The sequence below is a fragment of the Penicillium hordei genome, assembly GCF_028827395.1.
Source record: "Penicillium hordei strain IBT 12815 chromosome Unknown utg000002l_segment0_segment0, whole genome shotgun sequence".
NCBI lineage: Eukaryota > Fungi > Ascomycota > Eurotiomycetes > Eurotiales > Aspergillaceae > Penicillium > Penicillium hordei.
Window position 1 is genome coordinate 1256506 of NW_026623143.1, and position 27173 is coordinate 1283678.

General features: G+C 49.3%; 11 protein-coding genes across 11 annotated transcripts; 7 read left to right on the plus strand and 4 right to left on the minus strand.

Moving 5' to 3' along the window:
• Nucleotides 1-274: 274 nt before the first annotated feature.
• Nucleotides 275-1876, plus strand: N7537_003771 (vWA domain-containing protein; the record flags this gene model as incomplete). The annotated part of the gene is made up of 5 exons (XM_056894829.1): nucleotides 275-718; nucleotides 788-980; nucleotides 1057-1409; nucleotides 1491-1748; nucleotides 1829-1876. The coding sequence occupies 5 exons, from the start codon at nucleotides 275-277 to the stop codon at nucleotides 1874-1876; spliced, it is 1296 nt and encodes a 431-aa protein (XP_056754577.1).
• A 259-nt stretch (nucleotides 1877-2135) lies between these two features.
• On the minus strand, nucleotides 2136-4727 carry N7537_003772 (OPT family oligopeptide transporter; the record flags this gene model as incomplete). Its single annotated transcript, XM_056894830.1, has 5 exons — nucleotides 2136-2670; nucleotides 2720-2888; nucleotides 2944-3835; nucleotides 3888-4402; nucleotides 4460-4727. 5 exons carry the CDS (start codon nucleotides 4725-4727, stop codon nucleotides 2136-2138), a joined length of 2379 nt encoding a protein of 792 aa, XP_056754578.1.
• Nucleotides 4728-7139: 2412 nt separating this feature from the next.
• On the plus strand, nucleotides 7140-9567 carry N7537_003773 (GH92 family glycosyl hydrolase; the record flags this gene model as incomplete). The annotated part of the gene is made up of 2 exons (XM_056894831.1): nucleotides 7140-8911; nucleotides 8961-9567. The coding sequence occupies 2 exons, from the start codon at nucleotides 7140-7142 to the stop codon at nucleotides 9565-9567; spliced, it is 2379 nt and encodes a 792-aa protein (XP_056754579.1).
• A 551-nt stretch (nucleotides 9568-10118) lies between these two features.
• Nucleotides 10119-11001, plus strand: N7537_003774 (flavin-linked sulfhydryl oxidase ERV2; the record flags this gene model as incomplete). The annotated part of the gene is made up of 4 exons (XM_056894832.1): nucleotides 10119-10342; nucleotides 10428-10556; nucleotides 10644-10931; nucleotides 10986-11001. 4 exons carry the CDS (start codon nucleotides 10119-10121, stop codon nucleotides 10999-11001), a joined length of 657 nt encoding a protein of 218 aa, XP_056754580.1.
• A 1329-nt stretch (nucleotides 11002-12330) lies between these two features.
• On the plus strand, nucleotides 12331-14125 carry N7537_003775 (LYAR-type C2HC zinc finger protein; the record flags this gene model as incomplete). Its single annotated transcript, XM_056894833.1, has 3 exons — nucleotides 12331-12389; nucleotides 12455-12577; nucleotides 12689-14125. Exons 1-3 carry the CDS (start codon nucleotides 12369-12371, stop codon nucleotides 14123-14125), a joined length of 1581 nt encoding a protein of 526 aa, XP_056754581.1. The 5' UTR covers nucleotides 12331-12368.
• An 873-nt stretch (nucleotides 14126-14998) lies between these two features.
• N7537_003776 (putative NF-X1 finger transcription factor) lies at nucleotides 14999-18466 on the plus strand (the record flags this gene model as incomplete). The annotated part of the gene is made up of 1 exon (XM_056894834.1): nucleotides 14999-18466. One exon carries the CDS (start codon nucleotides 14999-15001, stop codon nucleotides 18464-18466), a length of 3468 nt encoding a protein of 1155 aa, XP_056754582.1.
• Nucleotides 18467-18822: 356 nt separating this feature from the next.
• N7537_003777 (uncharacterized protein) lies at nucleotides 18823-19200 on the minus strand (the record flags this gene model as incomplete). The annotated part of the gene is made up of 1 exon (XM_056894835.1): nucleotides 18823-19200. The coding sequence occupies one exon, from the start codon at nucleotides 19198-19200 to the stop codon at nucleotides 18823-18825; it is 378 nt and encodes a 125-aa protein (XP_056754583.1).
• A 995-nt stretch (nucleotides 19201-20195) lies between these two features.
• On the plus strand, nucleotides 20196-21275 carry N7537_003778 (ATP11 family protein; the record flags this gene model as incomplete). The annotated part of the gene is made up of 2 exons (XM_056894836.1): nucleotides 20196-20371; nucleotides 20426-21275. 2 exons carry the CDS (start codon nucleotides 20196-20198, stop codon nucleotides 21273-21275), a joined length of 1026 nt encoding a protein of 341 aa, XP_056754584.1.
• A 372-nt stretch (nucleotides 21276-21647) lies between these two features.
• On the minus strand, nucleotides 21648-22589 carry N7537_003779 (uncharacterized protein; the record flags this gene model as incomplete). The annotated part of the gene is made up of 2 exons (XM_056894837.1): nucleotides 21648-22275; nucleotides 22405-22589. 2 exons carry the CDS (start codon nucleotides 22587-22589, stop codon nucleotides 21648-21650), a joined length of 813 nt encoding a protein of 270 aa, XP_056754585.1.
• Nucleotides 22590-23673: 1084 nt separating this feature from the next.
• N7537_003780 (alpha/beta hydrolase) lies at nucleotides 23674-24767 on the minus strand (the record flags this gene model as incomplete). Its single annotated transcript, XM_056894838.1, has 4 exons — nucleotides 23674-23833; nucleotides 23884-24009; nucleotides 24067-24579; nucleotides 24631-24767. 4 exons carry the CDS (start codon nucleotides 24765-24767, stop codon nucleotides 23674-23676), a joined length of 936 nt encoding a protein of 311 aa, XP_056754586.1.
• A 377-nt stretch (nucleotides 24768-25144) lies between these two features.
• pre3 (proteasome core particle subunit beta 1) lies at nucleotides 25145-26100 on the plus strand (the record flags this gene model as incomplete). The annotated part of the gene is made up of 5 exons (XM_056894839.1): nucleotides 25145-25184; nucleotides 25237-25282; nucleotides 25357-25371; nucleotides 25435-25710; nucleotides 25776-26100. 5 exons carry the CDS (start codon nucleotides 25145-25147, stop codon nucleotides 26098-26100), a joined length of 702 nt encoding a protein of 233 aa, XP_056754587.1.
• Nucleotides 26101-27173: the final 1073 nt, after the last annotated feature.

Here is a 27173-nt window from a genome sequence, read left to right on the forward strand (position 1 = left end):
TACCCCAAGTTACTACCATCATCGACATTTCACACCGCTTAAATTTCTGACCATGAACTACCTCGTAAATACGCCTCGGAAAGTTCGCACCAGGAGGTGTAAAGGGCAAGCAAAGCATGGACGCATGTGCAGAAGACGTATGGCAATCTCCGACTCATATTGCCGATATCACAAACATCAGGTGGAACAACCTAGAGATCTACTACCAAGCAAGAAACCCCAGGAACCCCAGACTTGCTTGGAATCCAAAAGTCCTAACACATCGGTGTGCAATATGCAATCTGATGAAGCCGATATTTTGCCTGAAACTGCCGCCGCGGATGTCCCAACTAAGACGACCTCTGACGACGTTGCGTCAGCACGGAGCTTGCCAAACTCGATCCCCGAGTCATCAGATACCCAGGATAGGAATCAATCTGGAGGTTCAAATTCCATGTCAAAAGGAATAGAAGACAATGCGGAATCAACTGGCGTCTTCAACGGCATTGACAGCGATATTACGACCGCACACCCACCCACAAACCTTGACCTGCCACCCGAAATCGACTTCTTGGAGCAAGAGACTGCACCAACAAATGATGGCAACCCCTTCTCTAGTACAATCATTAATCGAGAGAGCGGAAACACAACAAATACGAACTGTGGAAACACTGAAAACCGGGATTGTGGAAATACCACGACAAACAACACAACCTCCCAGAATATTCAACAGGCTGTGGTGAGTGTATTACCATGTGACAGTTGCTATCTTTCGCAACAGCACTAATATAACCATGTCCATGTCCAGATAGCTCGAAAGTATCAAACTTTCATTACCAATAACTACTCTAGCTTTTTCTCTCCAGATGATCCGTCTATCAAGACGGTGATACACAAGGCAGCGGCTGAGATGATTCATATTACACAAAAGTATGGTATGGCTCCCAGCCGCGGGCATGGTATGGTCGAACTGGCGTTATTCGATATGGTCATTGTTTGCGGTAAGTTGCTGCAGAGCGCGAGCTACGTCAAACACTATCAGTCCTGTGATGAGCTAATAACCTTTTTATATGCTAGACAACAGTGGTTCCATGTGGAGATACGCGGCAGCTATGAAAAATACTCTACGACAACTTGTGACGATCACGTCGCTTCTCCTACCAAAGGGAATCACAATCCAGTTTCTCAATCCCAACAAGGACGGGAGGGATTTGCACGAAAATATCACTCACGGTAGCCAGGTGGATGAGATCTTTCAGATGGTCCAATTCATCTCTATCAGGAGAGCCATTGGGTTAAGTGGAGTTCCGGGCTCTCGGGGGCTTGGAGAAGTTGTCAAAGAAAGGATCCTCCACCCTATGATCTTTAGGAAAGCCCGTGCAAGGGAACTCAAACGGCCGGTGATCACTGTTATGATTACAGACGCACAGGTAAGGGTTTCGTAACGATTACAGAGGTCCCAAGAGGGTTACTAATCTATATGCTGACCGAACTTGCATCTCACACACTAGGTGTCTTCACAAGACGGCGAGACGCTTAAATCCACCGTTCGTTCCTGTAAAGAATCGCAGGTTCTGCAGTTCTATGGCGAAAAAGCAGCACTCTTCCTCTTCTCTCGAGTGGGAAACAGCAGGAAGGGAGAAAAATTTGTCCGCGAACTGGAGAGCGATGATACAATCAAAGATATCCTACACTGTTCGCCGGGTAGTCTGGATAGATGGCAGGAGGAATTTCAAACCCCTGGAAGCGAGGACAAGTACACAGGCATGGTTAGTACCCGTCTTCCCCCTCCGCTTTTTTCCAGGCTTAAAGGGATTCAACACTAACCGGGATTTTGCGGGCAAAACAGCTCATCGATATTTTCTTAACTGCCTTGGACCGTGATGGAACTGCCTGAAGACAATTCGCCTCTTCCGCATGTTATGAAATTGCTTCAAACCTGCCAAATATGGACTGCGGTATATCACTTGTAAGCCTATCGGGTCACTCCGCTATGTACATGTATACTATCATCGTCAAGTCATATCCGCTCATAACATACACTAGAACCAGTTCGTCCTATTCTAGGCTTGTCTAGAAAAGGAAAACCATATAATTATGCCACGAAATGAGTAAAACACGGAAATGCGACAGAAAGGCTCAAAGAATAGCCACTTTCAACTTTGGGGGTTGTATGCGCAATAGTCGAAATTGTCTGCACGATTACCTGCCCACGTCGGGAAAGCAACCGAGTTCCCAGAACCACCAAAAACTGCAAATGTGGCCAAGAACACCATCACTTGTGTGCCACCGTCTAGTGCAGCGGACATAAGGTAATTCCACTTCACAAACCATTGCGGTCGGTAACGTCGTAGATAGAACTGACCGAAAGCCCCCAGAATGTAGTAGCTGGTGAGAGAAGCATTCAAACCAACAAATAGTTCACCAAGATACCACAGAATAATGGCCGAGTTAAGGTATGACCAAATTCGTTGGTGAGGGAAGAAACGGTGCATGAGATAGAATGGCAATGGAGCAAGGAAGCCGACCAGGAAAGCTGCTGTGACCCATTCGTAGCGAGCACCGATGGAAAACATCTTGGGGGCAATAGACCAAGCAATGGCGAGCGTGTTAAACTGCTGGATTTGGGAGCCGGACCAAATGTTCGTTCCTTCGGCGGACTTGAGGATATCTGCTTGATTTTCGACAATGCTGAAGACAGGTTAGACTAGATGGCAATCTCACGAGTGTTTTGACTTACGTTATCATCATGACATAGTTGAGAAGGGCGCCCATGACACAACCCATAACTTGGGTGACAAACGTAGCTTTCGGTGACAGTTTATTCTGTTGAGCCAGTTTCAGGTCACGGAGAAGCAGCTGTCCTTGCGTGATACCATTGTAGGTGTACGTAGTGAAGTACATATTAGCTGGAATTTGTCAGTGGAAAGATATCAAAAAATCTCGAAATAGCGGAGTACATACCCAAAGGACGTCCGGGCATCATGTAACCAGCAAGCATTTGGAAAATTGGCTGCAAGTTGTATTGGAAGCCCGTAATGGCATACTGCGCCCCAAAGAAGATCGTGAAGACCACAAGAAAGAGGGTCGCGATAATAAAGCCCCACCACGGAAGGGTGGACTTCATCACGTATAAGCATACAAGACCAACGATCCAGCTGACAGCAAACACTATGAAATACCAACTACTTGGGACTTCATCATAGTCAAGCATCAATTTATAATGAGGGTCAATAGAAGGGTCCTGACGAATTCGCTCCTTCTCTTCCTCGGTTCGAACACCAGTGTGCCGCCAGAACATATAAAGGGAAGGATCTAAAATCTTCTTTATATTGTTTAGTGTCATCCAAGCCCATCCAAGACTGACTTCAGCGTAATTCCAGAGCAACATGTGAACAATAGTGGCAGTGAGCCCAGCGTTGGATGTAATGAGATAGTTCACGTATGTTGCAGTGAGATAAGGTGCTCCAGCCTGATCTATCATAGTGGTATTCACAGTGAAGTCCGGGCTCATAATTGCAGTCTCATTGTATTGGACAAAGGTGGTCGTGTTTGAGGTCTGGTCATAGAGAAGCTGAGACATGAAAGGGAAATCCTTGGCTCTCCAAACGTTTCCGTAGTAAAGTGCCATGGAGAGGACAATACATCCGAGATAACCGATGAAACTGTTGACCAGGGTTTGAAGCGGCATCCAGAGTGGTGATCCGAGTCCAGCAATGTAATTCCAGTCAAAGCAAACTGACAGCAATCCCATGCCTTCGTTACCCTGAGAACCTCCGAAGAGGTTTGTGAAGACTGGATTACTTTGATCCGCCAAGCAGAAAATGGAAACCGCAGACAAAAGTGGGAAGATATACTAGACATTATCAGGGCCCGTAACGTGGATCGATGTAGTTGAGCAAACGTACCTCGGGGAACCACTCCCAGCAAAAGATTGCCGCAAATACGATCCAGAATACCTTGAATCTCTGCTTGGTCTCCACTTTGGGCTTGTGCAAGGTTTCCATGACAGTCGTAATGGGTAGATTGACGGGGTACAACATTGAGGTGGGATTTACCAAAACATTCCGCATCATGCCGGCAACGCCATACCCAATAAGTTGTGAAGAAAGAGTAATGAAGATTCCCGCAGCTTGATTAGGATATCCTCCGTACCAGAGCTTTTGCACAGCCAAAGCTTCTGTTGACAAGGCCGAGACGGCGGCCGCCGATGACATGAGGACTGCTGCAGTGTGTTCCTTTCGGTTCCACGGGAAAGGATTAAGAAAACGTCCAATGACACCTTTTCGTGGGATGAAGGTAGACATAGCCGTGCCCAGGGTTTGAGCAAGGACAGTCAAGAACATGACCGAGACGAAAACAACCTGGGGCTTGAAGTACATGATTTCTTGCAGGACCGCTCCGAATGCGGACAATCCAAGACCTGACTTCGGGTAAGCGTACATGCTAGCTTATCACAAAAAGCAAATAAAGGGCTCACCAATGAAGAACATGCGAAAGGTCCATGGATTGAGTGTTGGGTCATCGTCAACATGAATGACATGAGTGACTATCTCCTCCGCGGTTGCAATGGGAGCTGCATTCTCTTTAGAGAGTGCTTCAGCGTCATCGTAATACGGAAGAGGCACTTCCCGAATAGAAGGGACCTTTTTCATATCTCCGCCCTTTTCCCCAGATTTTTCGCTCTCCACCCCCGCCGAGGGTTCGCGCTCAACCAGGCTACCTGTTTTGATTGGCGTCGCCTCCATGTCGAGGAACTGACAAATGCTGTGATGTCTCAGGGGTCAGAGATGAGATATATACCGGCCAGAGTCATAAGAATTGTCGGGTGGGGTCTTCTGATATATCAATGATGGCCAAGTCACGCAAGAAGCGGCATTGCCATTCTAACCCCTGGTCTCCCAGCACTTGAGAACAATGATTTCATTAGCCATAGAACCCAGCTCGTGGCACGATAAGAGAGACCAATCATAGCCTTTGCGTTGGAACTGTAACAACTACCTTCCTAGAAGAGGAGGTCGTTATACACTTTTAGATTGAGGTACCCACCTGGGCTCAGTACCGCCGACGGGACACCGTAGAGTAGTATTCAAATGTTCGAAACTAGATGCATCGCTTTATCACCGATAAGTAGGTCTCTCGTCAGAAATTAGTGTGGCGTCTCATTCATCCATCTTCTTCGGTAAGACAATAAGTGGATTCCACGCTAGCCTTATCTGCAGGTGAATTCGTAGCACTTGAACCTTACCACACACACACACACACACACAATATTAGATCGTGGGATGCATTGGCTGTCATACCCGCGCTTTGACCAAGGACCTACTAGAATGCTGAGGAGCTTGAAGTGGCTAAAACCAACACTATCGGAGGATGCTGCTCCGACGGAGTCCATGACTTTATCGGCTTATTTTTTCTTTTCTCAATCACCATGACAAACCCGATTCCGAAGAGTATTTAATTTGTCTGTGTAGAGAGAACTAAACTATGGAAGAGCAATTGTTTCAATTTCTGTGCTCTACCGAACCTTGGAAGTTACAGAAGTCTGAGCATAAGCTTTTGCCAAGTCCCCATCCTATTTCTATTTCACTTAAGCTAATCCAAGCATTTTCTAAGTATTCCTTGTCTTAAAAGTTATCCCGAAAGACTCTGCCGAAAGATCCACCCGAGCAACGCCACCAAAAGTTCCTGGCAGTCAAGTGGCTACTGATAACGAAAAGATTCTACTGGATTCGCACTCTTCTCATCCTTTACTTTTTTCCCCTGGGTCTTTCAATCTACGGCTTTGGGGGGATTCCGGTCATATTTTTCTCTCTTTAATCGGTTGCTTGATTGGTGCCATCACCGTGTTATTATACATATTTATCTACCCTTCCAAGATAGAGATCTATCAGGAACGGTCAGTGCCCTTTTTCATTAGCAGTGTGGGGTTACCAATCTGGCTTTTTCTGGTTTAATACTCCATGTATAATTCCTATGACTACGGAGTACAATCATATTATTCGCCGAGGGGAATGTTTACATCTTCATTAGGCAGTACAGCCTAGAATATGGTCGACACTTACCATAGTTTAACAATGGCAAGTGCCATGAGTGCCAAGAGCCTAAGTGCAGGGCTGACAGCTGCTTTCCCGCCATTCACGGTTCAGAGCCAGTGGTCTAAACATCATCTTCCCATGAAACCCACTACAGAATGGCGTTTACGAAACTTGGGATTGCATAGACCTCGAGCTTACTCGGATTTTTTGTCATTCTCTCGGCTGTGTGCCTTCAGGTTAATACATCAGTTACTCGGCCGCATGAGATATAAATAATACCAAACTTGTGATGTGAATTAAATAAGTGATTAGTAGTCACATGGGCCAGCTTTTGGCAAGGCCCAATGTCTGCCAAGGATATCCAACAGTTCGAAAAGCAACGTGGCCTATGGCTTCACGCTGCCAGACTCGTTGAGCCATCATATTAATTCCATGACTTACTTTAGCCAAACTAAAATTGAATCTCCAAAATGAAAATGACGAAACCGCTCAATAGTTCAGTATTGTTAGCATTGAACCAGTAGTATTATCTGGGTGCCACATAGAGATAGCCCTACCTTTAGAATAGAAAGCGACAGAATGTCGGACTCTTGAAAATCACCTTTGAGAAAGCTTTACTATTGCACTATAGCTTAAATGGAACCTCTTTGCTTATGTTGGAGGGGAGAAGTGAGGCTTTGTATACAACGAGAGGATCAAGGTGATATTTATCGAGCCATACATACCGAACTAGGTAGTACTGTGTACTTTTCCTTTACACTGATTGAATCCAGTGAAGTCTCAAATAAGAGGCTATGCTTATAAATGATTTTGATTTTAATTGCCAACAGCTACAACGTAACTCCAGTCAATATCTTAACATGATCTGAAAGGCTATTCATACAACGCGCAACTTTAACCCCGCACCCAAATGTTTCTCTGACATTCAACACTAACACTATTTAGGTCGTCGATCGCACAGGCATGCGACGTTACAGCACGGTGATATGAAAAACACTCTCCTTGCAGGGTAGGCGCTCGCTCCTTCTTCCCGCCTTCTGCATCCAGCGTATTCCTCACAGCCCAGATCAACAAACCCAACGCGTCATTACGCGTGTATCGACCCTCACATTCCAGAGTGCCATGGCGATTTTGCAGAGGAATACACTGTACAGCCTCCTACTTCTCCAATGTGCCCTGAGTACAGTAGCAACTCAGGATGACCTCCACTCCGTCAATCCTTTGATCGGGTCAACCAATGGCGGCAATGTCTTCGCAGGCGCAAGCCTTCCCTATGGCATGGCAAAACCTGTCGCTGACGTCGACGGCCAGAATACTGGAGGTTTCTCGACTGATGGGAGCAACGTCACCGGCTTCTCCCATATGCATGACAGTGGCACAGGCGGGAACCCGTCTATGGGCAATTTTCCTCTGTTCCCGCAGTACTGTAAAGACAATATCGTGGATAATTGCAAATTCCCTAAAGCTGCTCGCGCGGTTCGCTACAAGAATGACTCGGTCGTTGCGCAGCCTGGGTACTTTGCCTTGACCCTCGAGAACGGCATTAAGGCTGAGATGACTGCGGCCCGGCGCACGGCGTTATATCGATTCACTTTCCCAAAGGGACGGACGGCGGATGGAGATGACCTGAACCCTTTGATCTCAGTGGATCTAACTGATCTGTGGGATAGTCGACAGAATGCTTCCATTAGCCTTGATGCTGATAAAGGTCGAATCAAAGGCAATGGTACTTTCTTGCCGAGCTTCGGCTCTGGATCTTACAAATCATATTTCTGTGCTGATTTTGGCGATGCTGAGGTCGATGACAGTGGAATATGGGTCAATGACCGAGCTGGATCAGTGCAGGAGTTATTTGTCACTCGCGGCTTCAACAACTTCTACCTTCAAGCCGGGGGCTATATGGCCGTTGATCGTCCGAAAAATGGAGTCGTGACTGTGAGGGTGGGCGTCAGCTTTGTTAGCTCTGATCAAGCCTGCAAAAATGCCGAAGCGGAAGTGCCTCAACCGGAAGATGCCTTCGATCATCTGCGTAAAAGTGCAGAGGCTGCATGGGAGGAGAAGCTCAGTCCTATCAAGGTCACGCCAGGTGGGGCCAGCAAAGACATGATCAGCAGTTTCTGGAGTGGTATCTACCGAACCATGCTATCGCCTCAAGATCTGACTGGGGAGAATCCACTGTGGAAAAGCGATGAGCCATACTTTGACTCATTCTACTGCCTATGGGATGCTTTCCGGGCGCAGCATCCATTCCTCACAATCATCGACCCAAAGGCACAGTCAAAGATGGTCCGTAGCTTGTTGGACACTTTCAAACACGAAGGATGGCTGCCCGATTGCCGCATGAGTCTCTGCAAAGGTTGGACGCAAGGAGGTTCTAATGCCGATATTGTTCTCGCAGATGCTTACGTGAAGAATCTCACGGGTATTGACTGGGAACTTGCCTACAAAGCTATGGTTAATGATGCAGAGAACGAGCCACTTGAATGGTCATATGAAGGGCGAGGAGGTCTGCAGAGCTGGAAACACCTCAACTACATCCCATATCTGGACTTCGACTATATTGGCTTTGGAACCAATTCACGGAGTATCTCGCGAACGCTGGAGTACGCATACAATGACTACGCCCTATCAGTTATCGCCAAGGGCCTCGGCAAAAAAGATTACACCACTTATTTGTCTCGGTCTGGCAACTGGCAAAACTTATACAAAGAGGACCAGAAGTCACTACTGGGGAATGGAACTGATACTGGCTTTACTGGTTTCTTTCAGCCAAGGTACATCAACGGAACTTGGGGCTATCAGGATCCTATTGCCTGCAGTGCTCTAGCGTCATGGTGCTCTCTTACCTCAAACCCTTCAGAGACATTCGAGTCCAGCATCTGGGAGTACCTATTGTGCGTATATATTTCTTCCAAATAACCCTCCAACGCTAATCCTATATAGTTTTGTCCCCCATGACATGGCAAAGTTGATCAAGATGGTCGGCGGGCCGAAGTCCTTCGTGTCTCGCTTGGACTATTTCCACACCTCTGGCTTGGCAGACATGGGCAATGAACCTGTCTTCTTGACCGTGTACGATTATCACTACGCCGGCCGCCCTGGTCTGTCCGCCAGCCGGGCTCACGCTTACATCCCATCTTCGTTCAACGCTACGCACAACGGGCTACCTGGCAACGACGATTCGGGAGCCATGGGATCATTCCTGGCATGGAGCTTGATGGGCCTCTTCCCGAATCCCGGTCAAAATGTGTACTTGATTATTCCTCCGTTCTTTGAGGCCGTCGCAATCACTCATCCTGAAACTAATCAAACTGCTACCATTCGGAATGTTAACTTCGACAAAACCTACAAGAAGATCTATATCCAGAGTGCTAGGCTGGACGGAAAGCCATACACCAAGAGCTGGATTGGACACGAGTTCTTTACTCGGGGTATGACGCTGGAGCTGACACTCGGGGACAAGGAGAGCGACTGGGGTACTCGCAGGGAGGACTTACCTCCGAGTTTGAGCGACTCCGTTGCTGCAGTTGGAAATCGCGATGGGATGTAGATAAGTTTGGACTTCAACGTAATAATGCACTAGTTGGAGATGTCAAAAATGCTTTGCAGCGGTCTGACAACCCTTCTATGCATCCAGGATAAACCCTGCCAAATCAGAAGTAAATCGCCAGAACACATCCGATGTGGGTCTAAATGGGCTGAGTCTACAAAGTATGATTTATGATTCGAAGAGCCAGAGTATGGTCAGCGTAAAGTAATGCTCATCTGGCAAGGATATAGATTCTCTAAATCGTGTGTTGTCCCATACCGATCAATCGTATGACAGACACTCCAGCACTCTTCCAGAGCTACTATATTCGCGGCCCCGCACTACCTAGGCCCGGCGAATTCATGACTAAGCCGCGGCGTGCCCCGGCCCAAGTAGGCAACACGTCGAATCCCCTTTGTTGAAAACTCCCTTTAGCAATCATTTCTCGAATCTTCAGCTGAAATAATCTACCTCGTATTCCGCGCGGGAATATTCCCTGCTCACAAGTCCCAGGTCCTCCCGCGATCGGACCCTTGGCGACACTACTTTTCCCCATTCACCACCACGCGAACATGGCAAGCCGACAAATCACACGGCGCATTGTCACCAGCGCATCGATCGCACTATGCCTCATATTTTTCCTCTTTATTCGACCACAAGGGCCACCGAGCCCCGCCGTCCGCGCCCCAGGCCATATCGACCACTCGGCACCAGTATCCGCGCCGGGGATAACCATCCAAGATAGCACGCTAAAGGGCGACGTGGTGATGCCGAAGTTAGGCAACGAGACGGTCAAGTAAGGCGCTCTGGGAGGGACACAGTGGGAAGTACACGAGCGAGGTGGGACAATTTGCTGATTACGGTATTTGTGACTTTTACAGGGCTGAATTAGGTCGTGCGACTTGGAAGTACTTCCATACTGTCATGGCGCGGTTCCCCGAAACACCCACAGAAGATCAGAAGGAGGCGCTGCGCTCTTATATCTACCTATTTGCTCGGTTATATCCTTGGTAATGAGATTCTCCTTCCCAAGTGTGCTCCACCGTTCCGGTGCGAGGTCCTGTGCTAGATTGGAGACTAACGGTTGATGACATCAGTGGGGAATGTGCTGAACATTTTATGCAACATTTGAGCAAATATCCGCCTCAGGTTTCGTCGCGAAATGCGGCTTCTGGCTGGGCTTGCTTCGTTCATAATGAGGTTAATGCCATGCTTGGTAAGCCTGAGTTTGACTGCACCAATCTAGGGGAATTCTATGATTGCGGCTGCGGTGAGGATGAGAAGGAGGGTAAGGGCAAGGAGGGGACGGCTGCTTCTCGGTCTGATGCTGGGAAGGTGGCTCCGGGCCAGCATGATGGCCCTGCTGTGGAGATATCGAAGGAAGAGTTAGTGACTTCCCGTTGTGGCGCATGAATTATGGTTGCTAATATGCGATTTAGTACGACCCGCGGTTGAGGGGATGAATCCTCGACTATACTTTCGACTCTGTGGGCCTCATTCTATCTGGTTGTACCCAGCGATTGAATGTTTTTTTAGATACCTTGTTGTTCATACTTACGGAGCTGGTCTCACTTGTATAATAATAAATTGTCAGTTGACTGTGTCAATATCAATAAATATACCCTTGTTGTGTTCTGCATGTGGATTTCGGTGCAAAGAGGGGTCTATCTTAATATCTCTACTTCTAGTACCATCTCATTGTACCGATATAGTAGGTACCCTTGAGCACATCTTGTTTTCTGGCAGTCTCTCTCGATATGTTTTGGAGCCTATGCTCAATAGCACTTCCTCTTGTCAGAGAAGACAGATACTTCGAGAGCTTGTCCTATTCCTAAAAACAAAATGTGAATGATAACAACCTACAAGATGGTCAACGACTAGTAGGTGTACAGTACAAGGCATCCTCTAGATTGCCGATCCCCAAAAGTGCATGACCCTAGCCCTCTATGCCCAAAGATCATCCTATCTGGTGATCAAGTGTGAACAGATGGCGCGCATGACCAAGAGGCCTAGCCAGTATATCCCAGAATGACAAAGCAGACCAAAAGACGCATTCCGCCGTACCAAGCTCGAATGTCTTATCAGAAAGCCCTGATTGAACTTTGTCTTGTTATTCACTATACGCAACAGCGATGATGTTGTCAGGTTGCACCCTTGTGATACCAACCCTCCATCAGATCAACTAGTTTCATGTGGCATGACTCAAATGGCGGTATCTCATGGATCTTAGTATAGATGAAGGGAGTGTTTGAGTTTGGGCCAAAACTAGCAGTAAACCCACCAATACGGTATGTTAGAGGGGCCAGTTGGCTAGTCTGACTTCTCGGATCCTACCCGCGTCTGCTCGTTCAGCTAGGAAGAAGCGACAAAAGAAAACATGGGGTCTCCTGACAGGCCTGCTATCCATGTCCTCGTGGGATCTGCGCCTTTTTACGCTGAAACATGTAACAAGTCGAGGGATGATAAATCAGAGGCTTCTCGCTTGCTCTTTGGATTATTTTACGTGATGAAATGTTTCCAAAGTGGTTGGAAAGAGTACATTTTCAGCTCCCTCAACGCGCCCAGCCCATTCATATTACCCAAGATAGCCTAGTGCGGCTCCCAATTTAGACTAGCGTGGACCTGCGCGCCAAATTTTGACGCGAAAAGAAAAAGAAAAAAAGAGCAGAAAAGCCGAGATATTGAATTTCGTATCAAAGCGAATTCCCCCGCTTGGACGCTTTTTACTGGCATACTCTCTCAAGGGATACAACCCCCCCCCTTGAAAAACCCTCTTCAAACGCTTGTTCACCCACCTGATAAGGTGATCTTTAGTGTCAACAATGGTCTCCTTCTCTTGCGAGGTGAGTCCTATCTGCTGTCTGAGGTCTATGCCTTGCGCTTGAATCACTGCTAACAATCGGCCTAGGCATGTGGTGATGTTCTCACCAAGAAAAAGCTCGATCCTCATCGCGGCCAATGTCGCGGCGCCTCCTTCACCTGTATCGATTGCATGGTGCATTTCTACGGAATGGAGTATAGAGCTCATACGGTACGTCGGATCCGCGTCGCATTTTCGCATACTGGTCGTGGACCTACTTTATTAGAGTCCCAACTCTGGATCACCAAGGGAGACGTCCGCTAACGAGCCTGGTCACCACAGTCATGCATGAGCGAAGCGCAAAAGTATCAAGGTGCTCTGTATAAAGAGAAGCCCCAGAAAGGAAAGAAAGGACAGAACAACAAGCAAAATCCGAACCAAACCCCTAACGGCCGCCACCAGCAAGCCCGGGTGGAGGACGCTCCTCCTCCCCCTGCCCCCACGCCCCCGCCTGTCGGTGAGGTGAAAACGCCGGCTCCTGCCCCGGCCAACAACAACAAGCCTGTCAATGTGTTCGACTACCTCGTCGCCGATGAGACCCCGAACGCATCCAAGGTCGCTCTTGTCGAGCCGCCTAAGGAACAGATGAGGATGAACCCCAATGCCAAATCAGTTTTCGAGCCCAGCGAATCCCTCACTCGTGTCGAAACCAACCCTAACACTGATGACGAGGGTAAAAATTACGATGTCGCATACCAGGAGAATGGCTTTTCATACGGCGCCGGCCACATCCCGCACTCAACCTCGCCCCCGAACGTGTCAACAACAGAGTTAGTCACGCCCGCACCTAAGAAAAAGAAGGACCGCAAGACCCCCGGCACCGTCAGCGAGAAGAAGCGCAAGCGCGGCCAAGCAGAGATACTCAGCACCCCAGGCGAAGCAGTCGACACCCAAATGATGGATGCCCCCTCCAGCATCATCAACAACGCCGGCACACCCATGCTGAACCACTCCGGCCTGACCGGTGGCCTGAGCCGGATGATGCGCTCCGCATCCCCCGACGGCGACGACAGCCCAGAAACCAGCCGCCGTGCCTACCAAGACACCTCGTCCCCGATCAAGCGCAGCCGCCGCAACGGAAAAGAAGCCAACGGCAACGGCGACCCAGGTCTCGGCATCTCAATGAAGAACCGCGCCGGTCGCCTCGTCTCCTCTATGTTCGGCGGCTCCGCCGTCTCCAGCACCAACGGCTCAGAGCCCGGTTCCAATGCTGTTGTCCACGCCCGCCGCGGCAGCTCCTCCAGCGGCGACGGCCAGCTCGATGTCCGTAAGAGCAAGAAGTCGCACAGCTCGCGCGCAAAGAGAGATGACTCTCACAAGTCCAAGCGCAAGAGCTCAAACCCCATGGACGGCGACAGACCTTCCCGCCGTCTTAAGCAAATCGACGAGCGTCGCGGCTCCGCTGACTCCTCCCACGGCCACCAGGTCACTGTCTACAAGCAGTCGCGGCCCCCGGCGCGCACGGACGAGAGTCTTCAGCGCGAGCTGGGTCATCACTTCCTCTCGCTGGTCGCCAGCCATAGCGAGCGCGGCTGCTCCGTTAACAAGGCGCTTAAGCGCTTCCACCGTGATCTCTCGGATGAGTATGATGCCGATCGTGGTCGTGATACTGGGCGCAGCCGGGCGGACCGGGAACGCAGGGTTGATGATGAGAAGGATCTTTTCCGTGCGTTGAGGCTGAGACGCAATGACCGTGGTGAGATCGTTGTGTTCATTTAGAGCCTGACCCGGTGTGTATGATTCCAACCAAACGATAGGATCGCAGGGTGTTGTTTGGTTCTTTGTTACGAGGTGAATGGGCTGGTTTTTTGCATAGCGCCATGTTTCTTTTGATGCGCCGACTTCAATACATTTTTGTCTATATTAATTCAGGATTGGGGACTAAATTGCACTGATAATGTGTTTTTTGGCTGTCTTTTCACATGTTCTTCCTTTTGTAGCACTCATGGAATCGAAGAAAATTACCTCGTTTCATTCAAGATCGAGCATATTCCCAAAGTCCGATTGTGCTTTGAATATGCAGGTAGTGTTTTAGATACAAGCCTCCTGCACTGGGTCTTTGTTTAATGTCTTGGCATAAAGTGGAGTCAAACACCCGTGGACCCTCATTTTGTGATTACATGCATCAACCAAGACCAATGAATTGCATCAGTTCATGCTATCTCTCAGTGATACGAGCATGGCTCGAATTCATAGATCGCCGACCCACATTACCACTAGGCACAATGAGTCATGTTGTGTGATTCTTCAGGGCTGACTCACACCTGAGCCACTTGCCACTATGTCACCGCCTACTGCACCGCCCAATTCTGCCCATGCGAGCTTTTATCGCCTTCTAGATAATTCATTGTGCCACCAATTTTCTTTCTTCATTCGATAAGCGGGCTTTTGCCTTTGATTTTTCCCTCTTTGCATTATTTAGTGTCTAGATTACGCTCATTTCACTTTGCCGTACCTTTTCAACCTACATAGACCAACACACTCAGTCAACCACCAGTTACTCTCTTCAAAATAAGCGCCAGTGAGAAAATCCACCGGAAGCATATGAGTACACCAGGAGTCTCCAGTCAGACTTCCTCCACATTCTCAGTCATGGCAGCACCACAGCCAGAGACTTCAATTCCGGCCGGGCCACGACCCCCACGTTCTTCCAGGCCATCTAGACGCAGAGGGCGGGGTTCTGCGAAGCGTGATGGTCAACAACAAACGCCTGCGGGCGAAACCCAAAATCAAGTTGCACCGCAAGCACAGCCTACACAGCCTCAACCACAGCCGAATACAGTACCCCAGCCCAGTCAACCGGATGGACCATCCAGCTCACGGAGAGGGGGAAACAGAGAAGGAAGAGGCCGGAGACAAAGGAACCCTCCCCGACAGGGACAGAATCAGAATGGAGGAGCTGAAAGCAAAGAGGCACGGCCAGAGGCGCGAACCCGTGGAATGAGAGCGCGTGGCTTCGAAGCCCAGTTGACAAGACCAGACCAGGCCGAAAATGCCACTTTGGACGGTGCGGGGCATTTACATGACCACTCACTGAGAGCCGATGTACCGGATTTTGTACCGGGGATGCCGTCATCCCAACAACGACAACCTGCTGAATCAACGTCATCTTCAAAAGGGAAAGGGAAAGCCAGACAGCCTAGGGCACCGCCACCACCTAAAGTCACGGCGAAGTCCACAGCCGACGACTTAGCCACTCGCATCCATGAGGATATTTCGCATAACCTATACGAATGCCCTATTTGCTGCAGCGAGCTGGGTCGCAGGTCTAAGGTCTGGTCTTGTGAGCTATGCTGGACTGTTTTCCATCTGAGCTGTGTCAAGAAATGGTCCACGAATGAAGGTGCAGCTGCACAGAGGGCTTCTGCTCAAGAAGATGGGCAGGAAAGCTCCACTCCTCGCGCTTGGCGTTGTCCGGGTTGTAACCTTTCTCAACAAAACTTCCCCACGAGCTACTCTTGCTGGTGTGAGAAAGAGGTCGATCCTAGACCGCTTCCTGGTTTGCCTCCGCACTCGTGTGGTCAGACTTGCTCACGGCCTCGCAAAAATTGCCCCCATCCTTGTGATACGACTTGTCATGCTGGTCCGTGTACGCCTTGTACTGCTATGGGCCCGATCCAAGATTGTTTCTGTGGCCTTAATTCGTCGCAGAAGCGTTGTCAGGATACCGATTATGAGAATGGATGGAGCTGTGGCGAAATCTGTGGCGAGTTGCTGCCATGCGGGGAACATACTTGTCCGCTTCCATGTCATGAGGGATTGTGTGGTGGCTGTGAAGTTAGCATCGATGCCCGTTGCTATTGTGGAAAACTGCAGACGGAGATGCTGTGTAAGTCTAAGGATGATGAGGAGGACAGTCGAATCGTCCGTGATGATGGCTCAGAAGATGAGTGGACCGGCTGCTTCGGTTGTGGGGAGTCTTGTAACCGTCCGTTTGATTGTGGCAAACATTCATGTCAGAAGAACTGTCACCCGCAAGATCCTCATCCTGCGCACTGTCCACAGTCACCGGACGTCATTGTCGATTGCGCCTGTGGCAAGACACCGTTGTCTGAGATCCCGGGATATACACCTCGTACCTCCTGCGAAGACCCCATTTTGAATTGTTCAAAGCCATGTGGGAAGACTCTGCCATGTGGTCATCCTTGCGAGAAGCTGTGTCATGTTGGATCGTGTGGCGCTTGTTTGCGCAATGTTCACATCAAGTGCAACTGCGGTCGTACTAATAACCTGACCATTTGCCATCAAGGCCAGAATGAACCTCCACAGTGCCCACGCACATGCAAGGCGACTCTTCACTGTGGTCGACACACATGTACTGAACGGTGCTGTCCGGGAGAGCAAAGGGCCAACGAGCGCCAGGCTGCACGTCGTAAACTCAGGCCACATCTCCGCCCTGCTGACGAGGACATCGAGGCAGAACATATTTGCACTCGCGTATGTGGCCGGATGCTGAAATGCGGAAGGCACACATGTCCGGAGCTTTGCCATAAGGGTGCTTGCAATACCTGCAGGGAGGCAGTATTTGAAGAGATTCCGTGTAATTGCGGAAGGTCTGTTCTGTATCCCCCGCAGCCGTGTGGTGCAAAGCCACCCGCTTGCAACTTCCCCTGTGAGCGTCCAAAGCGATGCGGTCACCCTCAAGCCTCACATACCTGCCACACGGACGAGGAGAGCTGTCCGAAGTGTCCATTCTTGACCGAGAAGGCGTGTCTGTGCGGAAAGAAGGTATTGAAAAACGTTCCCTGCTGGCTGGCAGATGCGCGCTGCGGTCAAGTATGCGGGCAGCTGCTCAAGTGTGGCTCTCATTACTGTCGGAAGGACTGTCATCGCCCGGGGGATTGCGAAGACGCAACCAAACCTTGCAGCCAGCCCTGTGGAAAGAACAAGACGATGTGCGGTCATCCTTGCACAGAGCAATGCCACGCGCCGTACGCGTGTCCCGAGAAGACACCATGTTCGTCCAAGGTCGCAGTGACATGTGGCTGTGGACGACTGCGACAAGAAAGACGCTGCAACGCCGCCAAGGCCGTGACTTCCAAGGGCCAAGTGCAGTCGCCCCAGCGCCATCCAGAATTAACCCCGTTGACCTGCGACGACGAATGCACGCGTCTGGAGCGGAACCGCTCTCTGGCGGGCGCTCTCGGTATCGACATAAACCAGACAACCACACTTCAAACCATCACAGCAGAGAACCTCCCGTACTCGGAAGAAACTCTGAACCAATACGTCCAGCTCGCATGCTCGGTCCCTCTATCAACCCTCCAAACCTACGAATCCAATCTCCATGCCCTGGCAGCAGCAGATAAACCTACCCGCTCATTCCGCTTCCAGCCGGCGAAATCCACTCTTCGCGCATTCGCGCATTCTCTCGCCGCAGACTGGGGCTTCGTAACAGAAAGCCACGACCCAGAACCCCACCGTCACGTTTTCGTCTTGAAACCGGTTGCCTGGACGCCTCCCCTCTTCGGCATGGGCAGTGGCTCGACCATCGGCATTGGCGGCATGAGCGTGCGCGAGTGTGTCAAACTCCGCGAGCGCGAGCGCAGCAAAGAACAAGAAGCGCGTCGTGTCGCTGCCGTCGAGGCTAAGGCCGCCCGTGAAGCCGCTAAAGCACAGGCTAGTACTGGAGACGGTGGATGGGCTCAGGTTGCTTCCAAGAGTAAGGGTGGTAGCGGGGCTAGTTCGAGGACTGGAACTCCGGTTCAGAACTCGTGGGTGAGCAAGTCTATCTATGCTGCTCTTGATGGTGATGGGGCGAAGAAGGAGCGTTTGGTTCTGAGATCTGGTGTTGGGGTCGGCAAGTCTTTGCGTGCGAAGACACCTGCACCTGAGGTTGTTGATGATTGGGAAGAGGCTGAGGAGAAGGAAGAGAAGGAGGAAGCGGGGGAACAGAACCAGGACCAGGACCAGGACCAGGACCAGGAAATATCCGTTCGTGAGGACCCTGAGGGAAAGCCTGAACTTGCTCCTGAGACCGAGACTCCTGTGGACGATCGCCCCACTCAGGTCCAAGCAACTCAGGCTGAAGCGTCTGTTACAGATGATGTGCCAGTCTAAACTTTTGGACAGGATTTGATGACTGATGACCTGAGAAACAACATGAAATGTGTTTCAACAGCGGTGGACATTTCTCATTATTTGCGTACTCACTTGCATTAATCTCGGAGTTTGGAGTTTATCATACACAGTACAATATCACATATCGAAAGCGTCACACGCATCACGCATCATGCTTTAGCATAGCTAAGCAAAAAGAAGAGAAAAAAAAACCAAAACCTAGCTTGAAAACTCGAAAACCACCACCCAAAAAACCAGACCAAATTATCAATACGCAGACCCCAAATAGCCAAAGACGTAGCCATTAGTCTCCATAGATCCCAACTACACACTCAAAAAACCCAAACCCTCAACTCCTACTTCTTCACTGGCACGACCTTAACAAACTGCAAGCACCCCTCCTTCGTTGCCCGATATGGTCCATGCTCCATTCCAGGCTCCCGGTATGCATAAGCACCAATACCCCACGACTGCCCGAGCGAAAGATCCTCCAGCCCGCCGCGCAGAGTGCAGACCTCTTCGATGTAGGTATGTGTTATTGGCTTTGTCTGCGCAGAGACAGTGTTTGGCTCCCACCACTGCAACACAGCTTTGTGCTCTGCGTCGCCGTTTAGGAGGAACTCCCATACCCCCGGCGCGATGGAGTACCAGGGCAGCGCGGATGGGGAGTCCTTGGGTGTACCCGCTGGTGGATGGGGTGGTGGGGTAGAGAATTCTTTTTGACGGATTGGCATTTTTGTTGGACTTTTCTTAGTTTCCTTTTTCTAGGATGGGGGAGATGGGGAATATTGGGAGATGAAGAGCTGGATTTAGAGCGACGGTGCCTTTTAAGGTTATACTTCAGGGACCCAGCCCACATGGGCAACCATGGTTGGGCAGTGAAATGATGACTAATATATATACACGGGTGGATCCACTGTGATATAGATGTATGGAGATGCGAAATATTAGAAAAGACGTTCGTAAATGATTAGCTGGTATTTAGGCTATTTATTAAAAAGAAAATCAAATTGTTTCGTAAAAAACTATACATAAATGCACAGGCCAGGACCCTTATTGTGGAGAAACAGAAGTGGCATGTTGGAGCTAATCGAGGTATGGATGTACGTACGATGATGTGTTGGTGATTGTTTTTGTTTTTTTGAGTCGCCATTTCAAGTCAATCCAGATGTATTAAAAATCAAAAGATTGAAAAGGTAGCCTTGTGGCTACAATCCCCAGCTGAAGGGGTCGAAAGGTGTAGCTTGTAAAGCTCAATGGGGAGATTTGCTGGGGTGAGATCATGCTAGAAAACTAGATCTTCTTTGCTTCGACTTCTTTAGTTGTATAATACTATTGTCTTTGGCGGTCGGTCCTTTGGGCATGTGGTAGGCACCTACTCTGAAGTCCAAAGGATTAAAAAGGAATGAATCCTCTGATGCTGTGTTGAACGTATGCATCGGTCTCGCCGGTCCGGCTCAATATGGCAGTCTGCTCCCGCCCTAAGCTCGCAGAAGGCATAGCAGCTAACGGTTGGTCTACCCAAGGAGGATTCAAAAATATTTACTGTCCAGTGAAATATAAGGGACCCACATGACCCAATTAGGCAATATTGATGTCTGATATTTCCACTTCTGCCTTATTTCCCTGGCATGAATCAGAAATAGAAATGCTTATGTCAGTAATTATGTCATCTATTTCTCTTATCTGGAGATTCGGATATTCATTTTATTGACTCTACACACTCAAAATGCCATCATTCCGACTGCAGGGATTCCAATCGGTGATCCGTGGCAACTCCCACCTGCTGCGTCATCAGCAGCGCCGGTGGGCTCAGGTCCACGACGTACGCTTCCTCGCCTCACACCACGATCCCAAGTATGTCTTGGACAAGTATCGGTCCAAGCTGGACCAGAAGGCCAAGGAGTGAGCAAACTTCCCTCAACAATTATTTCCACTTCAATGCTAACTATTTTCCAGAGAGGGACATGACTCAGTCGAGTCCTTGAAGGAAGCCTACAACGAAAAAATCCAAGATCTCCGCCGCAAAGCATCCACCGCAGCTACCCCAGAACCCGGCACTCCTACATCCACCACCGCCGTCCCAGGCACACCCCCAGCATTCCAGGCACCCCCTCCCCCACAGGAATCGCGCACCGCCAAAGCCGCACGCGCCGTCTCCGGCGACTCCAGCCCCGTCAAGCCCCTCAGCAGCTACCTGGACGTCGAGAAGATCCGCGAGCTCCCAGCCAAGGAGATCGAAGCGCTGTGGCGTCTCCGCTTCGCGGAGAACTCGCACGCTATCACCGCCGCTATCCCCCTCGACACATACAAGCGCATCATGCAGGCCGCACGCGAGAACCCGCAGTTTATCCTACCCCTCCCGCGTCCGCAGACCCCCGAAGAGGCAGCGCAAGCGCCCGAGGGAGCTGGCACCGTTGCCGACATTCACTTCCTCCAATGGGCTTTCCACCCGCCTGCTGAGGGGTCCACTCTGTCGCCTTCTAATAGCCACACCTCTACTGTGATCTTCACGAATCTGGGTGTTTATAAGATGCACGGCGCTTTTGCCCAGCCTCATACTACTATCACTCACCACCTTGATCTGGCGGATGAGAAGGGTTTGGTCCTTATGCATGGTCAGATTATTCCTGAAGGCGGTGTTTCGGCACCCGAGGCCACTTGGCTTGTTAGCTGTGTGCAGCGCTTCTATGACTTTGAGGGACAGGCTGCTGGTCGGAAGAGTGAACTTGTTCGCATGTTCACCCGGGGTGATGTTGAGAACTTCAAGGTTGAGGAATTGGTGGATGAGGCCGAGAAACTTGAGTAGTTTGACTCTGTTGTACTAAACCTTGTGACTTGTATTATATGTATCACCCCATTCCATCTTGTGTAATGGTTTTATAGATTTCTGGGACTTGGGCTCTTGTGGTTTCAATAATAAACACGGATGTCTCCAGAGAATTGGCTATTGCGCATGGAACGGATGTAAAAATGAAAAAAGAAGAAATTGATTTCCAATTGCTTGGTATTCTGATATCTAAACAAGTAGCACAAACGTCGTAGATTTTTATGCGTTAATGAGTCCTTATTGATGGCCTTGTTCAAGGAAATCGAACCATTGGATAAAGCTAGTGATATATAAATTTTATTCTATTCCAGCTCGCCTCGGGTTATAAGAATCATTTCTCTTCTAATACATTCAACCATCAGTCCTAACAACCCAGAATGACATCTGTTTAGTATCACCACCCTGCCAATCCCCAGACCTCTCCCCCAGAGTTGTCGCGGTTTCATACCCGGATAATTGACTATGCACCTCCCACAACCCAACATCCACAGTGCTCCAAAGCTCTTTAATCGTCTGATCACTATGCCGATACATATCCCATCCAAGACTCTCCATAAAGAACGGCCCTCCTTGCTCCGCACTAATATTGCGTCCAAAAACCACAGAACCAGCCCTAGGAACAAGAAGCCTCCCAAGGCGAGCAACAATAGCCCGCTGCTCCTTAAAGCCAAACAGATGCAAAAAGTTCCCCAAGTAAATCATATCAATAGACCCACGTCGATCAACCAAGAAGTCCTCGTCAAAGACGCTCCTAGTCACAAATTGCGCCCCGAAGGAATCTTCATCTCGGAATAATTCATACCCCAGTTGAACAAAATCACCCTCGATATCTGCCCCGATCAGGTTCGTGGCTGAAGACAGCTCTGCATCAAATGCCAGCTTGCGTAGGTCTTGCCCGAAACAGCAGCCTAGATCTAGTAAGGTCTGCCCCTTGCGTACGCGGTCTACTACCTGTGTGTAGATTGGGGAGAGGCTTATGCTGAAGTTTAAGAAGCGAAATAGTCCGATGCAGGGGTATGGATGGCTATGGGGACTTTGATATTAGCGTTGCCTTTGCTAGAAAGCACGATGGCTCATTCTGGGGTGTTTTCAAGGGTGTCTTGCTTACATCTGCCATGCTTTGTCGCGGATTTTGTATATATGGTCTTTGACTTCGTTTTCGGATTTCAAGCCTGTGTATTGTAGGAACAGTTCCACTGTTGGTGCAGGGAGCTGGTCTAGGGTTGGTCGATACCATTCAACTGTATTGCATGCTGGGGTCATGATGGTTGGTTGGTCACTTGAAGTGTCCATCTTGTACTTGGAATAGTACAAGGGATAGTAGAAGAACTCGGGAGAAATAACAGGAAAGAGGACGGCTAGGGCTGATTGTGTTGAAATTGTGTAAAGTAGTGGTTGAAGTGCTACATGACAATGTACTTATAGCAAAGTGTGTGCAGCATTTGAGTGTAGAGTAAGTTATATGAGACTCCCTTCCGGGTCTATGTTTCTCCAGGCCTTCGGAGGATCTTGAAAGTTTCCTGGGCATGTGGGTAAGCTGGGGGGTGCTCCGGGGCCGTGCCTGCTGCTTACTATGCCCCTCTTCTGGCAATCCAGGCACCGAAGCAACCTAAGTAAGCAATGGGTGGTTCTCGAGGGTGCAAGGCCTCCACCTTAGGAATTTGGGGACCATCGGATAATATCAACATAAGATCTGTTGATGGGTATCCAGGAATGCGCAGTGAAATAATCATGAATCAAATTATTACATTCGTACGGGTTGCGAAGGGTTCTCCGTTTAGTATTTGCACAGAAGGAAACTTGCCGGAGCTGATAAGCAAGGCGAAAGGCAAAGGTCCGTAGAAAAATAAGCAGAGAAAAGAAACACGCCCAGCGCCCGACCTTGAGCCAATATTGTAAACACCGCGAGTATGATATCAGTGAGCAAGGAGGAAACAAGAAGTAAACAAGAATCGAACGGATATTGGACAAGAAGAGTTAGAAGAAAAGAGCCATTCTCAATCAAATGGGAGGCATGGCCCTTCGCCCCGAGGGCTTGGGGGGTCAATAAAGGAAGTCGTCACAGCCATGTATGGGCCATAAGAGGCAGGCCGTGATCATTTGAACAGATGCAAAGGAAAAGTCGTGTCTTGGTTGTGTGGCAGGGGTATCATGGTCATAATTAACAGTTCCTGTTAATTGATTCTTGTGTTGTAGGGGCCGAAACTAGACATCTAGATTGGCCGTCGAAAAACGGTTTGACAGCCAAGCATTGGAGCCAAGGTTGAAGTATTTACACTTCTTGGCGGAAAGGAAGACCTGAGACGGGAGGTCTTAGGCAAAGGGTTCGCCAGAGGGGATTCGAACAACCCGAGCAAGAGGAATAAGTCACATCGGTCTACTGTTTATTAGATAGCACTTCTTCCGTAATGAAAGAAAGAATGTGCTCGAAGTAGCCTGGCTCAGCCACAGAGTCATTATGACCGCCGTTCGGGAGTGTGCGCCAGATCTTGCATTCGGACTGGCAAACGGCGAATAATTGGGTCATATTGGACGGGCTAAGGGAGGTTAGCAATGAGAACGCCGCGCTTGGAGTAGACGAACTTACGGAATGAGTTCGTCCTTGAGTCCACTCAGGAAAAGAACCGGAGTTTTAGTGATCTTAGGCAGCACATCTTCACTGGTCCAATATTGGTGGCAGAGACGTGCCAGATAGCGTGCTGGGGGGAAGACACTGAGTTTAAGTTAGTGTTACTCGCCCGGAAATCTTGCTGATAATTTGAAAACATACTTTGGAATCAACTTCCGAATGCTCAGGAAAGTGTTCTCCAAGATCAGTCCTGCGATATCACCTTGCTCTTGGTTGGTGGCAACTAAATTAATCGCGACCGCTCCACCTAAACTTTGTCCGTAGACAACAATCTCGGTATCCCTTGTCTCTGGGCGTTGTCGTAGGTAATCAAGGCCGGTTTGAGCATCGATCTTGATACCGGCTTCATCCGGTGTGCCTGTGGACATCCCGTATCCGCGGTATTCCAGCAGGAAAACATTGCACTGAAGTGTATCCTGCACAGCTTTGGCGATGGGGACACGGTGACCGATGTTGCCTGCATTTCCGTGGAACATCAGGACTGTCAGATTGCGAGAGAAGCGCCCTGGTCGTTGGCGGAGAAAAAAGGCGTGCAAGGACTCTCCGTCGGGCGTGGGGATCTGGAGGTCTTCAAAGTCGGTGATGCCAAATTGGCGAGGACTAGGGACATTTGTGCGCGCATCCACTGGGACATTGCGGGGGTAGATTAGTTCACTAGGCAAAGTGGTTAGCTCCGTAAACAAATGGCCGATGCCAATAGCGTACTTTTGCTTGAAGTAGAGGAGCCCACTTGCAACAACAGCTAGACCAGATGACGCAAGAACAGGAAGTCGCATGAACTGCGCAGCACTGTTGGCCATGCTGCTGATGCTCCAAGACGGAGGTGGAGGGGAGTCGGACATGGCGCTCAAGTTGGCACTTTAAGAGTGGGGACCAGATAGAGAACGCGACAAAACGAGGTCTGGGAGATTCTGGTATTGCAAAATTATCGACTAGCAAATATGGTAAATGCAACCAGAGATGGATACAGTAAGTTAATAGGAACAGCCACAGAAGAAAAGGGTAATTGAGCTTCAGGAGTCTCGCGGGGGAGAAGATAAGTCGATCGCAGGGGCTGGGGCCTCACCGCCCGAGCTGCCGCGTTGTGAGCTTCTGCCTGTGTTCATGATAGCATCACCTCTACTTCTTCCCTTAACCTCCTACTTCTCCTTACCGTTTCTATCTGGTCTATTGAAGTCATCTTTATACTCGCCCTATCTTCTCTTGAACACAGCACAAAATGGTCGCCCCCCATGGAACATCAGGGATGCTCGGTGAAGGTTAGCAGAGCTATCGTCATCCGCCGACAGCAACCAGCTAACATCTCTCCAGATGGCATTCACGTCGACATGAACCACCTGAAGTCTGGTGAGGTCAAGTAAGCTAATCCCACGATGATATCATTTGCTGTGGTGCTATATAACATGTACTAACCTCTCGTTCTTCATTCAGCTTGGGAACCTCGATGTGAGTTGAGCTGAAGCTCTCGAACCTTCCCATCTCCAAACATCACCATTAACATTCCAACAGCATGGCCATCAACTTCAAAGACGGAGTCATTCTGGGTGCAGATAGTCGAACAACCACCGGTGCCTACATTGCCAACCGAGTCACCGACAAATTGACACAGGTGCACGACACCATCTGGTGCTGTCGATCGGGTTCCGCCGCAGACACCCAGGCTGTGGCCGACATTGTCTCCTACCATCTCAACATGTACGGCGTAACGAACGCCGAGGCCCCTACCACACAGGTTGCTGCATCACTCTTCCAGGAATTGTGTTACGAGAACAAGGATGCGTTGAGGTCTGTACCCGAGTCTTTGGCATCATCGGTTGTTGGTTTCGAAATCCATGCTAACTGAGCAATAGTGCGGGTATCATCCTTGCCGGATGGGATGCACGTCATGGAGGTCAGGTGTTCTCGATACCTTTGGGAGGATCCCTTCACAAACAGTCGTTCGCTATCGGCGGTTCGGGCTCAACCTACATCTACGGTTATACCGATGCCCACTGGCGGGAACAGATGACGGAGGAAGAGGGCATTGATTTCGTGCGGAGTGCTTTGCAGGAGGCGATTAAGTGGGACGGCAGCTCCGGTGGTGTCATTCGTCTTGTGGTCCTAACCAAGGCCGGTGCCGTGAGACATCTCTACCTGCCAGACAACGGCTACACCGGGCCGGGAGTGACGAATTAATAAGTGTTCTAATATTGCGTCCATCTCCAAATGAAATGGTTTCATGATCCCAGTTCTCCGGTCTTCGCATTCTGTTATCCGCCCCCACCGAGGGATATACAGTGTCTGAGCGCGAATCTATGACAAGTCTGGCACTAGTCCACGGGTGCTGCCATACCCCCCACCTTTATCATCGGGCTATGTAGGGCGAAAAGGACCGAGCAGTTCAAGAGGCACCAGATCGGAAGTGTTCGGCCAACTGGCTATTGGGTCATAACTGCCAAGTGTTATACATGAGCTGGGAAAAACGCCGGATTTATATACCCTGGTCTATTACAATATGGTATGAGGGACTTGATACTGTAGTAGCTTGTAGAACACAGAAACCGAACACTAGATCTGCAGTATCCATTAGTACTGCCCAGACCTTCTAAGGTTAGATAGGCAGAACATGTCACATCCCACATGCAGCATATGAACTGCCATGCTCTCCATTATTATTCTTTGATGCAAGTTTATATCCTGGAAGGAGAATGCATTCTATATGTCGGGAAATATCCGCATTAGCATTCTAATATTCGATGGATTCATCCCCGGACTAACATATCAAATCCCCTGAGGGTAAAGTAAACGCTAAGACAATGTCCGAATCATCCCTAACACGGGCTCGCAGATCGTTCTATCATTCGTCAATATATCCTGACCTATAGACCCTCTACACCGTCTTTCTTATATCTCTTTACTAAGATGACAGGTAGATAATCTCTTTTTGAAGAGTATGTTTCCTTTTTTTTGATATATATTTCCTTTATTATTTAGTCCAAACAAGAATGACAATTATATACAAGTTCCCAGTTTGAGTGTTTAATTAATTGAATCCTGTTTCATCTCCGAGCCACACATTCTGACCTCACCGATCTCACTTTGACCCAAACTCCCCTTCCCCAACTCCCCATATATCTCCATATCTCTCCATATCTCTCCATATCTCTCCAGATTACTTGTCCTCTTCCCCTATCTTGTTCTTCTGTTCTATTCTCTTCCTTTTCAATGGATTCGATCGACAGTCGTTGATCCTCGACCTCTCCTTTTTA